A 14,607-nucleotide genomic window follows, 5' to 3' on the forward strand; every position below is an offset into this window, starting at 1 on the left:
GGGGCTGGACGGATGTGCCCAGAGGCCCTTCCGGTATATGAATGTCAGCTGGCATTCTGAGGAGACAGTGGGGTGTGTGATTCATCTGGGAATGATTCTGATCCAAAATTGCTCCAATCAATGGTAAAAATCAGTCAGCTGGAAAATTCCCATATGGTAAAGGCCTCGTTCCCAGACAATGTCCAATACAATGAGGATTTACTCTGTGATGATTTGTTACGAAATCACAGTGTCCGTAATACTTGTAAAAATTATTTATGCTGACTTTTAGTCATGCTAGGGCCTCTTTATTTTTAAACCAATTGCTGTCTGTGCTCATACGCTGATGGGGGCCATGCCTGGGACCTCACCCTTGGTGTCTTCTGCCACCACTTCCCTATCCTTCTGGGCTGGGGAACCCTGCACAGAGCCCTGTACTGAGACCAGGAGAGAGGCTGGGAGCAGGGCTGGCTGGGCAGAGCTTTCAGGGCTGGATGTCCCTTTGTGCCCACACTTTTCTGAGTCTTGTTGCCTGACCCTGCCCAGGCTCAGGACGTGTCTGTTAAATGAATGAGAAAGTGGACGAAACCAAGGTGGGAACAGAAGAGGCCATGGTGGAAAAGGGGGCGAACGAAGAGGGAGAACGAGATGATGGTGATCATCTCCTACACACGACTAGGAAAATCAGGTAGAATACAAAAGTTTATAATAATAAAAAGCAAAGGTCCCCTTCCCCACACCCTCTCCCCCAGGCCTGCTACTTAGCTCTTCCTTCTGGGAATTACCTCGTACCTCTCAGTCCTATGCGTGCCACGTATGCCGCGTTTAGCATTCACTGACGTCCTGCTTTGGTGGGTGAGGATTCAGCTCCCTTACCCAACCCAAACCATCCCCCCACTTTTCCCAGTTGAGGGGTACTGCTATTTTTAGTTCTTCTATCTATAGATTGCCTAAGTAACCTATTTCTTGTTCTACCAAATACTGGCAGTATCTCTTGATCCTGTACTTTGGAAGATGAGGCTATTAAAATTACCCCAACTTTTTAGTTCCAGCCTCTGGCTTCAGTCATCTGTGAGTTTACCTTTAGAATGTCAAGGCTGATAACATTTACATTCTATTTGTAACCATAGCAAGCCTGTTTTGGGGCTGCTATGGGCTGACTCTAAAATGTGAAGATCAGAAAACAGTGATTCTCATCTTTTTTCCTATTCATTTTTCCCCCTTTTTTTCTGGATCTTCTAGTCATCTTTTCCCTTTTGAACACTTTTTCTCTATCATGCCCCATTTTTTTTTTCCTGCCTGTCCATCAACCAGGCATTCCCCCAGGGTTTCCCTTCCTCCTCTTTCTCCATCCTGGACAGGCTTCTCTCTTGGTGGGTCACACACTGTTGTCACTTCCCTTCTCTGCCTCCGTAGGTTAGATTCACCTGGAGCTGCTTCTTTCTTGGTTTACTCCTTCATTTTGCTTCCACCCATCTTCAAGTAAATTCCCCCCAAATGGTGGGTGAAAGGTAAGGGTTTGAGTCCTTCTGTGTCTCAATGACCTAATTCTTCTCTTAATTTTTGGTTTGGTGGGGTTGATATTTTAGGTGAAAATCATTCACCCCCAGAATGCTGAAGACCTTCTCCATCATCTTCTGGTATCCGGGGCTGTATGAGCACGGTACTAGTTGTTCCTTTGGAGGTGACCTGTTTTCTTCTGTCCAGAGTCTTTACAGATCATGACAGTTCTGGAATATCCCGATGGTGGACCTCAGGATACACGCTCATGGAGACCTCTTAATCTGGAGCTCACTCCAAACCCTTGAACTTTCTCTTGGATTTCTTCATATTTCCTCCTCTCCAATTTTCTCCACTTCCTCTTTCTGGTACCTCTAAGAGTGGTATGCTTCTGGATGGCTCCTCGAATATCTTTTAATCTCATCTTTTCTATCTCTTTGCCCTTTGCTTCTATTTTCTGAGAAATTCCTTGACTTTACCTTCCAACCTTTCTAATGAATTTTTTTTCCCCCAAGAGCTCTTTCTTTTTAGATTGTTCTCAGAGCAATCTAGTCTTTTTTATCTCTCTTCTGGAATATTAGTCATGTCTTGGGAGAAAGGAGATAATTGGCTGGCTCAACCCTTCATCTTAAAGTAAAGGTGATCTCTGCATTTGTAAAGCAACTTATAAAATTTTTTTATACATATTGTCTCATTTGATCTTTCTGACAGCCTTTGAGATCAGCAGAGCAGAGGTTATTATATCTGTCTTACAGATAAAGCAGCTGAGTCTCAGAGAGATTAAATGACTTGTCTGAGGTCATATTGCCAGTTAGGGATGGAACCAGGATTCCAGGCTGGGTATCCAGGCCCCGACCTTGGTCCAGTGTGTGACAAGGACATTGGAGGCACAGAGAATGGGGCCTGGATACTGGTAACAGTTGAACTTGGGACCCTGGCCTTCAGTGTTGCCAGGGTTGTGTTTCTGGAGGCGTTAGAGGCGTTGGCCGTGCAGGGTGCTGCCCTAGGGGCCTGTGAGTTGCAGGGAGTGAGGGAGGGCAGCAGTGGGTGAGCAAGGGTGCCGCTGTGTAGTGGCACCTCTCCTCCAATGTCACGTGAGCTAAAGAAGCAAGAGCTGCTGTGGGAGTTTTGGGAAAACCGGAAGGAAGGCATCAGGATGAGGAGGGACTCCTTCCAGCTCTTTAAAGCTGCCAGGCAGTTTCCTGCCCCAGGGCCTTTGCACTCACTCTTCTCTCTGCCTGTAATGCTCTTTCCCCAGATGTTTGTGTGGCTCACTCATGCATCATTTCAGTTCTTTGTGCAAGGTTCCCCTCTTCAGGGAAGCCTTCCCTGATCAACCCATCTGAAATAGTCACTTTTCAACTCCTGATTCATTTTTCTTTTTTTTATTATTTCTTTTTTTTTAAATTGAAGTATAGCTGGTGTACTATATTATATAAGTTACAGGTGTACAATATAGTGATACACAGTTTTTAAAGGTTATACTCCATTTATAGTTATTATAAAATATTGGCTATATTCCCTGTGCCGTACAATATATCCTTATAGCCTCTTGCTTCATTTTTCTTTTTTTAAAATGGATTAACTTGGTTTTCTCTTTGTTTGTTTTCTGGGCTGCACCGAGCGGCTTGTGGGATCTTAGTTCCCCAATGAGGGATTGAACCTGGGCCCTCGGTAGTGAAAGCACAGAGTCCTAACCACTGGACCACCGGGGAAGGCCCTTGCTCCATTTTTATTTGTAGCACTCACCACTCCCTAACATGCCATTAAATATCTGGGTTTGTTTTTTTTCTGGTTGTGGTAAGAATACTTAACATGAGATCTACCCTCTTAAATTTGTAAGTGTCCAATACAGTATTGTCAAATGTAAGCATTAAGTTTTACAGCAAATCTCTAGACCTTATTGGTCTTACATAACTGAAACTTTATAGCAACTCTTCATTTCTCCTTCCCCGAGCCCCTGGTTTCTATCATTCTACTCTGTTTCTATAAGACTGACTATTTTAGATACCTCATACAAGTAGAATCATGCAGTATTTGTCCTTCGGTGACTAGCTTATTTCACTTAGGATAATGTCCTCCAGATTCATCCAAGTTGTCACATATGGCAAGATTTCCTTTTTTTTTTTAAGGCTGCATAATATTTCATTGTATGTATAGAATACATTTTCTTTATCCATTCATTCATCAGTGAACATGTAGGTTGTTTTTATATCCTGGTTATTGTGAATAATGCTGCAGTGCACATGGGGGTGCAAGTATTTCTTCAAGATTCTGATTTCAATTCCTTTGGATATATACCCAGAAGTGGGATTGCTGGACCATATGATAGTTCTATGTTTAATTTTTTGAGGAATCTCCATACTGTGTTCCATTGTAGCCACACCATTTTACATTCCCACCAACAGTGTATGAGGGTTCCGTTTTCTCTATATCCTTGCCAATACTTGTCATCTTTTGTTTTCTTGATAATAGCCATTCTAACAGGTATGATGTAGTATCTCATTGTGGTTTTGATTTGCATTTTCCTGATGATTAGTGGTGTTGAGCACCTTTTCGTGTACCCGTTGACCATTTGTATGTTTTCTTTGTAGAAATGTCTTTTCAAGTCTTTTGCCCATTTTAAAATCAGGTTATTTGTTTTTTTGCTATTGCATCGTAGGAGTTCCTATGTATTTTGGAATGTTAACCCCTTATCAGATATATGGTTTGCAAATATTTTCTCCTGTTCGGTAGGGTTGTCTTTTTTCTCTGCTGATTATTTCCTTTGCTGTGCAGAAGGTTTTTAGTTTGATGGAGTCCCACTTGTCCATTTTTGCTATTATTGCTTGTGCTTTTGGTGTCGTATCCCTGTATATCTGCTTCCCATTTGTAAGGTCTGTGTGGGCAGGGAGTTGTTTTGTTCACCACAGTATCTCCAGTTCCTGCCATATCGAGGAATTCAATAAATAGTTATAGAATTTATTTGAACTCAGACTTATTGATTCATTCATTAATTATTGATATACTCAACAAATATTTGCCACTCATCTGCTATGTGCCTTAGCACTAGAGTCACAGTCAGGCATGATCCTCTGCCCCAGGGTATTTACTATTTAGTGGGAAATATCAGGCATAGGTAATGACAGGTTATGGGTTTTACAGAAGCGGAAGTACAGGGGGCTGTGAGTCAGCATTTTCAAGACAGCTTAGTTTAACAGTAATAATAACTTACACCTGTAGGGCGCTTTCCATGTGCCAGACACCACTCTTAGTCATTTATTGCATTGTCTTATTTAGTAGTCTTAACAAATCTGGGTGGGTGAGCAATAATCTTGTGTTATGCCCATTTTCTAGGTGAGAAAACTGAGGCTCAGAGCAGTCACATAGCCTGCCTGAGGTCCCATAGTTAGAAAGTGCCTAAACTGGGTCTGAGGCCCAAGTCCCCTTCTGGTTCCAAAATCTATGTACTTAGTCACTATCCTGTATGACTTTTCCTGCAATCACCCCTCCCCACACCAGTCATATACTCTCTCTGTAGGTGAGGCTTGCCTGGTTTGGGAACAACTGTTTCCCCCTCCAGTTAAACACAGGGGGACACAGCTCTGCAGAATGAACCTGTTTTTTTACTTTACAGTTAAGTATTTGCCTTTTTTTGAAATCATGCACCTTTTTTGGAAGCTGATGAAAGCTTCAGATTTTCCCTAAGATGTGCACATGGGTGGACAGACAGGGGATTTTGCCTGTAATTCAGAGGGTTCATAGGTTTCCGTAAGACCTTTGGTGGACCTCAAAGTAAGAACCACAATTAACGGTAGTTTTTTGATAACACTCAGCTCCTGGGGGCTTGTCACTTTCCCATTCATGACCAAACCAGAATGACCTTTAAAGGGCTCCCCTTGCACCAGTGTCCAAGACCAGCCAGCATCTGAACCGGGCCACAGCCAGGTAACCCTGGACAACTGTATAATGCCTAACTGTGGGATGGGGAATGTGGGAGGTCAGGAGACAAAAGTCATGGCTCTGCCTTTAAGGAACTTATGGTCTGTCCAGCATCTCCCAGCATTCCTGAGAACTCCAGTCAGAGGCACCGCTCAATGGGAAAAGGGTTCCGTGATCCAATTCTTTTTGCTGGTTTCAGTCAAAGGAAGAATCCTACATGATTTAGACATTCCCTTTCCAGGGAGTGCTTTGGGATGTCACAATGCTGAGATGTTTAAAGCCAACTGGTGTAAAGCCTTGCAGATGGTGGTTCAGAAAAAAGGCTTCTCATCTCTTTCTCTCTGTCGCTGGAAATTGTGATCTGCCCTTGAGAAAAGAGAAAGAGAAGGGCATTGTGCCCTTGCAATGAGCCCTACTGTGTGCTGAGCACAGTGTGGGGTGATCTACAGACCTTAGGGAAGTGGTCTTACACCCTCTATAGACAGATGTTCCTGGGAGAACTGTGAAGGCCCTTGGGGGTGGGCATGTGAGGAAGGATGTTTTAAAATGTGCCAGGATTTGTTTTGATCACATATCGTAAGACACACAGGCATGCAAAAGGCTACTGTGAAGGAAGACGTTCTTATGCTCACAGATCCCTAGAGACAGAAGGCACAGCACACCATGCAGGGACACATGAGGAAGCACCAGCGTTGGTCAGGAGGCAAAGGGATGAGGGGAAAGTAGAGGCGAGACCCTTTATTGTGGTTTTCGTGGAAAGGAACGGACAAGGCAGGATAAAAAGGTTCAGGATTGGCTAGTTTGAATAATTTCAGTGGGCTCTGGGGCATAAGGACTGCCCCTGGTTGTCTGATCCCTAGCTCTGGGCTGATGAGGGCAGGGACTAGTGGCTCTGTTCGGAAAGGAGGTGGTTGAGGGTGTGGGCTCTGGACTAGCTGACGTGTGTACGGAAGGCATGCTTGCAGGAGAGTGGTTTGCTATCTCTAGGAATTCACAAGGCCCCAGATGCCAGAGAATCAAGAGTATAGCAAATTAGAAAACACAGTTAATACAAAGGACCAGCCCAGGATTTGGCATAAGGGGGAACAGGAAGGGAGCATGTTTGGGGACGATGACATTGTCCAGCCTGGCCCTTTCATGCACTCTCTGTCCTCCACTCCCAAGGGTGAAGCAGTTGGAGCTGTTCGACAGGTGGAAGAGCCTCCAGATGTGCAAATGGGCGATGAACATCTCTGAAGCCAACCAGTTCAAGTATCTATGACTCGTCTGTGCTCCCCAGCACTTCTGCTCATATGGTCCTCCCGGCCACCCCTTCAGATCTTCCTCATCCTGCAAGGCCAGCCCCCAGGGACATCTTCCCCAGAGCTGGCTCTGATTGGGCTTTGGAATCTGGGAGTGGGGAGGTTCTGACTCAGCACGCAGGCTGAGGCTGGCGTCTTGCTGGGTGTTGTCCGCCATGTTCCTGCGCTTAGTCCTGGCAGCAGCCCTGTGTGGTCAGTGCTATTGTCTCCAGTACAGCCCCTGACTGTGAGGGGAGGTGCTTGAGGTCTCCAGTAGGCCCGTGCGTTTAGGTACATTAAGCATCTTCCATGGCCTCACCCCGTTCCCCACCCCGCTCCTCGGGCAGCTGCTCTAACTTAGCAGTCCTCTCCTTCTCAGAGCACTTGGGCTTCTACAGCCTAGACCAGCCATTTGAGCCCTGCTGTAGCTTATTCCCTAACTGCTCTCTAACCGAAACTGACAGGTTATAAGCTCCCAGGAGGCAAGAGCTGTATCTTAATGTTCTCCTGTCTTTGAGAGCCTAGCGGATGTCCAGACAGTCTCTGTGATGAGTGGCGAGCTATAGGGGCCTCTCCACTCTAAAATTCTAGGAGTTAATGGTATGTTTTTAGTGCAGGGTAGACCTTATTGAATGGAATTGACAGAATCCTGGGAATGTGTGTATAAATTGGATTTTAGCAACTCAGGCTGTAGTTTGAATGTGCTGAGGAGCCATCTGCATGAAGGAATCCTACATGGGAAGCTGTGAAAAGCAAATAACACTAAGTATTTTGTATTTTCTGTATAAGTCATTTGTTCCAGTTTGTTGCAATTCTGGGCCAAGTTGAGAGGCAGTTTTAAGCGGCACGTTTTAGGAACGTACTGCAGGTGCCAACAGCCCCCAACCAGAGGCCTCTAGGAGACTGCAGAAACCCAGCTAAGGCCCGGCAGTAGTTTGCAGAGACCCACATATCATAGACTAGAATTTGGGCAACAGGTCCAAGATCTGTGCTGTAAATGCAGCCCCAATTCCGCCTTTAGAGAGAAGCGATACTGCGGGTGGTGCATGACGGGGAGGCCCAAGCACACCGAGGACACACTGATAAGCACTCAGCATGGACGAGGTCAGTGAGATGCCAAAGGATGTTGTCCAGGCCGAGAGCTGGACAGAAGCCTCGCCAGTGGGCTGACAAGATGGAGTTTCTGGACCAGCCAGATGCTGGTTTGTAATGCTGACCTATGGCTCCTGCCTGGCCAGGCCTCTGGCCTTGCCCCTGGGAAGACTCAGTCACATTTTAAAACCCAACCCTCCCTAGGAAAGACCGCTCTCTATGGCCAGCAGCCAACTGAGCTCCCCAGTGAAGTCCATGCAAGAGATAAAGTCACAAAAAATAATGTGTGCAGCCTTCCTGGCTTTGGCAATCTGGAGTCACAGGATTACAGAGGGTCAGAAGAGCCAGCCCTGCATTCTACAGATGAGGAAACAGAGGCTCAGAGAGGGGAAGAGACCTGCCCGAAGCCCCACAGCTGGTGGGGGCAGAGCAGAAACTAGAAGCCAGGCCTCTTGACACCAGGTTGGCGGCTCAAGTTTCCATCCTACACCTTCGGTGTGGATTTTCCAGAAAGCTCGTCCTCAACTTTAGTTAGTGGTCATCATCCAGACTCCGTGGAGATGGTGTTCCATTCCTCCCAGGGCTGCCCAGAGGCTGGATGTAACTGTGCCCAGAGCCAGTGTTGGGGGACGAAGGCCAGTGTGTCCTGGCCCCCTGCTGCTGTTTGTGGAGAAAGTGGATCCTCGTGGGCTCACAGCCCCCTGTGAGAGGGTGGCATTTTGCATCCTTTGTCAAATCCAGCCCCTCTACAGCCAGGGTGGGGCTTTGGGTCCCCAGGATAGGGGAGCAGGATGTGTCTAGGATCTGACCCCATCACCAAGCCTTGCAGGCACCCTGGGAGAACACACTGCCGGGCGGAACACCAGCTGCAGAGAAGAGAAAATCAGGATTCTCTGGCCTGGCTGGCTCCCAAGCCCGCCTCACAGCCCCGCTCTCCCTTGAAGGCTGTTTTTTCAAGCCTGCTTGCATTGTCTGAACTTTAACCTCTCTGCAGCTCATGTTTGAGTGTTTTTGTCACTGAAAACCACAGTGATTTTTTTTTTTAAATAATGAACTCCTTAAAACTTTCGGAAGCCAGGTTCCACTTTCTGCAGGCAGTCATCCAGTATCAACCCACCATCCCAATTTCTGACCCTCCCCTATTCCTAAGACAGTTTGTAAATCACTGAAATGGCACATTTCTGTTGACTGTGTATGTCTTGCTTTTTGACCCCATCAGACAGGGTTAGCCTTGTCTAGAGTCAGATGTGGGGGCCAAGAACCAAGGAAGAGCTCTCATGCCTGTGTTTTCCTTTAGAGCTGGATAAGGAAGTGTTTCTGGGAAGTAGTAGAAGGCTTAGCGGCTCTTGTGAAATCTCACGTGGGGAATGCTTCAGCCCGCAGTTGGCAGGACTTGGTAGTTGACCCCCCAAGTGTCTGACATTGTGCAGGATCCAGAGAGGCAGGGTCCCTGCCACGCAGGGGCTTTCGTTCAAGCGGAGAGGGAGTTGACAGATGATGAAGCGAGTGATGCCCAGTCTGTGCTCTGGGCCTTTAGAGGCCAATGCGGCCAGTGGGCACAGGGCAGCTGGGAGCTCACAGAGGGAGACCAGGCTGGACCCTGAAAGGCTTGGGCATTGGGAGGAGTACTGAAGCAGAGGTGCGGGGACAGGGGAAGGGGTGGGTGGGAAAGTATGGTGCTCCCTGGCCTCCCCAAGGGACCTCAGTTCCATGACCCCTCTGTTCTCTGAGAGGCTCTGCTCTGCCCTGTGTCACTGGTCTCTCTCCGTCTATCTCCTGCCTGGCAGGTCCACTCTGTCCAGGTGCTGCAATGCCCCCTCCTTCCTCTTCACCACCCAGAAGAACACGCCCCTGGGGACGAAACTCAAGTATGAGGTGGACACCAGCGGCATCTACCACATCAACCGGGAGATCTTCCACATGTTTCCCAAGGTGCTGCTTTGGGCAGGGCGGTCCGGGTGGGACAATGGAGCTGACCCAGGAGGGCCCTCTGTGGCCATGCCCGTGTGGCGTGGCATCACTCAGCTGTGCCCTGCACCCAGCTGTCCTGGTCCTGGCTTGCGATTCTCTTAGGCTCAGTAGACCGTCCTCCGGGGTTCCTGGGGGTTCTGTCTGAGCACAAAGAACGCCAACTGGCTATTATTTGAATGACTTTTGGCAAGAAAGTGGTCGTGAGGTTTTGGTTATTGCCTTGCTTGCAAAGAACATCCCAAAGCTATCTGGGAGCAGGATTAAGCATTTGTCCCCAACCCAAGGGAGGCACAAGAGCAAAAATGTACATGCAAAGGTTGTGTGCACAAGAAACCGCAAACCGTACAAAGTAAAGCACTGAAAGATTGATCTCATATTGGCTGACCTTGGGCAGTCCTTTTTGCTTTCAAGCCTTCACTCTCACTGTCTGTAACGCTGGGGTTCAGACTAGGAATAGGTTTGGCTGCTTAGAACAGAAAATCTAAAATATCAGAGACTGAAACAAGAGAGACGTTTATTATTATTTTTTCCTTCACCTATGAGAAGCCTGGAGGGAGGCTGTTCATCCAGGGCCAGCACGAGGCTCCTTGGCCAGGGGGACCACAGAATGAGTGACCCACGTGAGCAAAGCGCTCAGATCACAGAACCCAGGTGCAGGCAGGCGCTTCTGGCCTAATCGTTGCACCAGACCCTTGGAGAAGGGACCCTGGAGCCTGTATGTTCAGCGGATGAGGATGGTTACCACCTGAAGAGGAAGGTTCCATGCAAGGTGTTTATAGGCACCCCCTGGAGAGCGCCAGCCCAGGGCAGGGCTTAGTGGGTCCAGTTTGTAGAACTGCTGGCGTGGTGTGAGGGGCGGGGCGGGTTCAGTTCTTGCTGGATGAAAGGTGAGGGGCTGGGCTGCCCTGCTCCGGGCAGCGCTAATGAAGCAAAGCCCAGGGGTTCCCTGCATTCTTGCTCCGAGCACCAGAGTCCACTGGTATGACTGGGCCTGGGGGGGAGGGGAGCAATGGGGAGGAGCTGGAGGTGGACGGGTGTCAGACATACCCTCCCACAGCAGCGCTGGAGGACGATGGGGTGTGAGTCGTCTTTACGAGGTGGGTCTTTCAAGGCCTGGAACGTGAGACTGGTGACAGCAGGTGAACTTGCAGGTAATGCCAGTGGGTGACACACAGCTCGGGTATAACATACGGATCCAAGGAGGGCCACGGGGATGGGCCACTGAGGCCCAGGGAAGTGGAACAGGGGTTGCCAAATGCGCAGGCCATATGGTCTCTGTCACAGCTACTCACCTTTATTGTTCTAGCACGAAGCAACCACAGACGCAAGTAAGCAACAGAGTGTGGCTGGGTCCCAATAACGCTTTAGTTCCCATTAGACATTGAAATTTGAATTTTATATGTTTTACACATCACAAAGTATTCTTTTTTCCCACCATTAAAAAAATATAAAATCTATTCTTAGCTTGCTGGCTGTACAGAAATAGGTGGTGGGTCAGATGTGGCCCACAGGCCGTAATTTACCACCCCCGAATTAGAGCATGTGATGTAGAAGTATTTCCCGAACTTCCGTAAGGTGAGTTTTTTTTGGGGGGGGGGGTTGAAAAATATGCAGCTTCTTGGGCTCCTACCCCGACCCTGAAGATTCTGATTCTGTGGTTCTGGGATGGAGCTAAGAATGTATATTTTCAGAAAGTACCCAGGTAGTTGCTGATTTACAGAAGTGTGAGAAACACTGACATAGAACATAAAAAGCCCTTGATGATCTCTCCAAAAAGGACTTTGTTTTTATTCTTTCTCTGGTCAAAGTCAAACAGTGCCGTTCCCCCCACTGGCCATGAGACGCCCTTGTTTTCCCCGTCGCGGTTCCCGGAGCCTGTCCCTCCAGGGAAAATGTGCAACAAAGAAGGACAGTCTCCCACAGACAGGTGCAGCATCTCCTTTGGATTTAGCCTAATTGCTGATGATCCCACTGTAGTGGGATTTTCCGTGACGCTTGTCTGGCAGTTGGTTCCAACGGAAGCCCCAGGTGCTGACCAGGGCCACTGTCACGCAGGGCTGGCCAGCTGGTGTGAGATAGGAGGAAAGCTGCCCGGCAGCCTCTGGGTGACAGAGATGGAGGGTAACTTCAGGGCCATCCCGTAATAACCACCTGGTCCCCTTGCAGAGACACCTCTGTGCCAAGCACTGCAGTGGGTAAGCTTTTCGTCTGCTCCAGTGGTTCTCAACGTGGGCGGCAGGGAGGTGGAGACATTTGGCAACGTCTGGAGATGCTTTTGCTTGTCATGACCGGGGGGTACTCCTGGCATCTAGTGGGAAGAGGCCAGAGGTGCTGCTACACATCCTACAGTGCACAGCCAGCCCCCGCAACAAGGAATGATCTGCTCCAAAGTATCAGTAGTGCCAAGTTGAGAAGCTCTGCTTTACATCATCTCAAATTTAGAGTCACAGGAAATACACGTTACTATTATTTTACAAATTACAAAATTTAATTTGTAATAAGTTTTACAAAACCAAGTCACTGAGAGCTCAAAAAACTTGTCCATGGTTTCCTCACCTTATTGTGGGGCAAAACCAGGATTGGACTGGGTCCGTTGACTAGGGTGCCCAATCCTGGTTTGACCAAATATAAGTCCTGCATCCCAAGCAAAGTGCCCTAGTCCTGGGCCAAATGGGATGGTTGGTCACCCTACCCTGGACTCCGGGTCTACACTCGTGCCCTGAGCCTGCCTCGTCCCACCTGCCTCAGGATGCCCACGAGGCCTCGAATGGGGACGTGGCCTAGAACCAGGTCTCCTAATCAGGCCAGTATTTGCTTTTTCCTGCCTACTTTCCTGTGGTCCCCCGGAAAGCATGCCCAGGGAGTCTTTGTGGGCAGCCAGTGCCCAGACCAAGGTAGCACCACCAGCCGAGATATGACCAGGTTGGAGTGCTGGGGGCTGCTCCCTCCCATTCCCCCGTGGGTGCCGTCATTACTACAGTGAGTTCTGGGCTCTCTGTGCTCAGCGCTTTTTCTTGACAGAGATCCCAGTGTCCCTGCCTCTCACTGCTCCCCTGGTGTGGCCTTGCTTGCCCACCCCTGGTCGCTTGTCTCTGCTGCTGCCAAGTCCTGGCATCTGTCCCAGTCTGTATGACCTTTCTATCCCAGGCCTGTGCCCTCCCCGTGGAGCAGAGGGAGGGTCTGCACCTTACCCTGAGCTGAAAGGGGTGAGGGCTAGGTTTAGGGCGCTGGTCCCTGGCGGCTCTGCCACATCTCTGCTGCTCTCATCTCCCAGAAGGTCTGCATTAACCATTAAAACATGTGGACTAAAAGTAAAAGAAGCTGAGCTTCCACTGGGAAAACCAAAGGCAAGCAGGGTTAGCCATAACTCGTACTCTCGTCTTTCTGGAAACCGGAGGCATCCCAGGGCTTATCGAAAAAGGCTGTGGAGATCTGGCCTCCAGTTCTAGCTCATTCCTAATTGCCTGTGGAACTGAGAACGAAGCTTTTGACCTCTATTTTCATCTGCAAAGTGGAATAACCACTTTTCTCCCACATTTACTACAAGGCTGTCTTGTGAGGCTACGAGGAGTGGAGGTGGACGTGGGCGCAGAGGTGAGAGCACCAGATGAAGGCAGGGGTGGCATTGCCTCTGACAACTGTGCCCCTGTCTCCCCAGGACATGCCCTACTACCGGTCCCAATTTAAGAAATGTGCCGTGGTGGGCAATGGGGGCATCCTAAAGAACAGCCGCTGCGGGAGGGAGATCAACAGCGCCGACTTTGTCTTCCGGTGAGAATTGCCCCGGGTCTGCACCTGCCACTTCTACCCCCACGGCCCTCCTCCTCCATGCCTGCCCCCTTTCTGGTTCCCCAGCCTGCTAATGCTGCCATTTACGTGATTAATCCCCACTCCCCACCCCTGCAGACCTCATGCTCTGTGTGGTCCCTTTCCCCTTTAGCTCTGTCCCTTGCAAGGGGTTGAACCTCTCAGGTCCTCAGTCTCCACATCTGCAGAATGGGAGCAAATGGCATAATAGATGTGAAGACACTGAGGACTCCCAGGGGTCATGCAGATCTGTTGGTGAGGTCGTCTGGGCAGCCACCTCTCTGGTTGGGTTCCACTCTTCTGGAAGCACTGCTTGGAACCAGGGTAGTCTTGTGGCTGACACCACCAATATGAGCTTCACCCTGGCCTTACCTAAGCTAGACACTTGTCCTTGTATTTCTTCTTCCTTATGTAGAAGCCCTTCTTATCTCTTTGGGGATCCTCACTTACCTCTTTAGCCTGGGTGAAGAAGATAGGTTGAAAATGAGAGCTTAAAGCAAAGAGACTGGGGTCGAGGCTGCAGTGGGATCTCATGGGTCATGGATCTACAACCATTGGGCCACCCAGGGTTGGTGAGGGAAGGGGTTGAACTTGCCCTTCCATGCCCAGGCACAAAGATCCCACCCAGCTGGTTTCCTCTGTGTCCCTCCGCCCACATGATCACCAGCCCTTTCTTCCCCACACCCCAGCTCCCCAGCTCCATCTAGAATGACATACCACATGCAGTCGGGCTGCCTCATCTCTTCTGCAGGTGCAACCTACCGCCCATCTCGGAGAAGTACACCATGGATGTAGGGGTGAAGACAGATGTGGTCACGGTGAACCCCAGCATCATCACAGAGAGGTCAGTGGCCCTCTTTCTAAACCCGTGCTGTCCAATATGATAGCCATTCACCCTGTGTGGCCACTGGGCACTATCCAGATTGAGATGCGCCACCTGTAAGTGCAAAACACACGCTTGATTTAAAAAACTTAATATGAAAAAGAGGATGGGCCATACCTCATTAAAGTTTTATATTGATTACGTATTAAAAGGATAGTATTGGGGGTATATCAG

The 14,607-nt window shown here is 48.9% G+C and overlaps 1 protein-coding gene across 3 annotated transcripts in view; it reads left to right on the plus strand.

The window, feature by feature from the left end:
* The window catches only part of ST8SIA5 (ST8 alpha-N-acetyl-neuraminide alpha-2,8-sialyltransferase 5), a 77,279-nt gene that overhangs the window by 49,011 nt on the left and 13,661 nt on the right, over positions 1-14,607 (plus strand). For all 3 annotated transcript variants that reach the window (XM_007197199.2, XM_007197200.2, XM_007197201.2), the window contains 4 exons: positions 6,565-6,651; positions 9,560-9,704; positions 13,402-13,514; positions 14,302-14,394. In XM_007197199.2, the coding sequence (XP_007197261.1) occupies positions 6,565-6,651; positions 9,560-9,704; positions 13,402-13,514; positions 14,302-14,394 (438 nt within the window). The remainder of the gene's footprint in view (positions 1-6,564; positions 6,652-9,559; positions 9,705-13,401; positions 13,515-14,301; positions 14,395-14,607) is intronic.

Source organism: Balaenoptera acutorostrata, chromosome 13 (genome assembly GCF_949987535.1).
Source record: "Balaenoptera acutorostrata chromosome 13, mBalAcu1.1, whole genome shotgun sequence".
NCBI lineage: Eukaryota > Metazoa > Chordata > Mammalia > Artiodactyla > Balaenopteridae > Balaenoptera > Balaenoptera acutorostrata.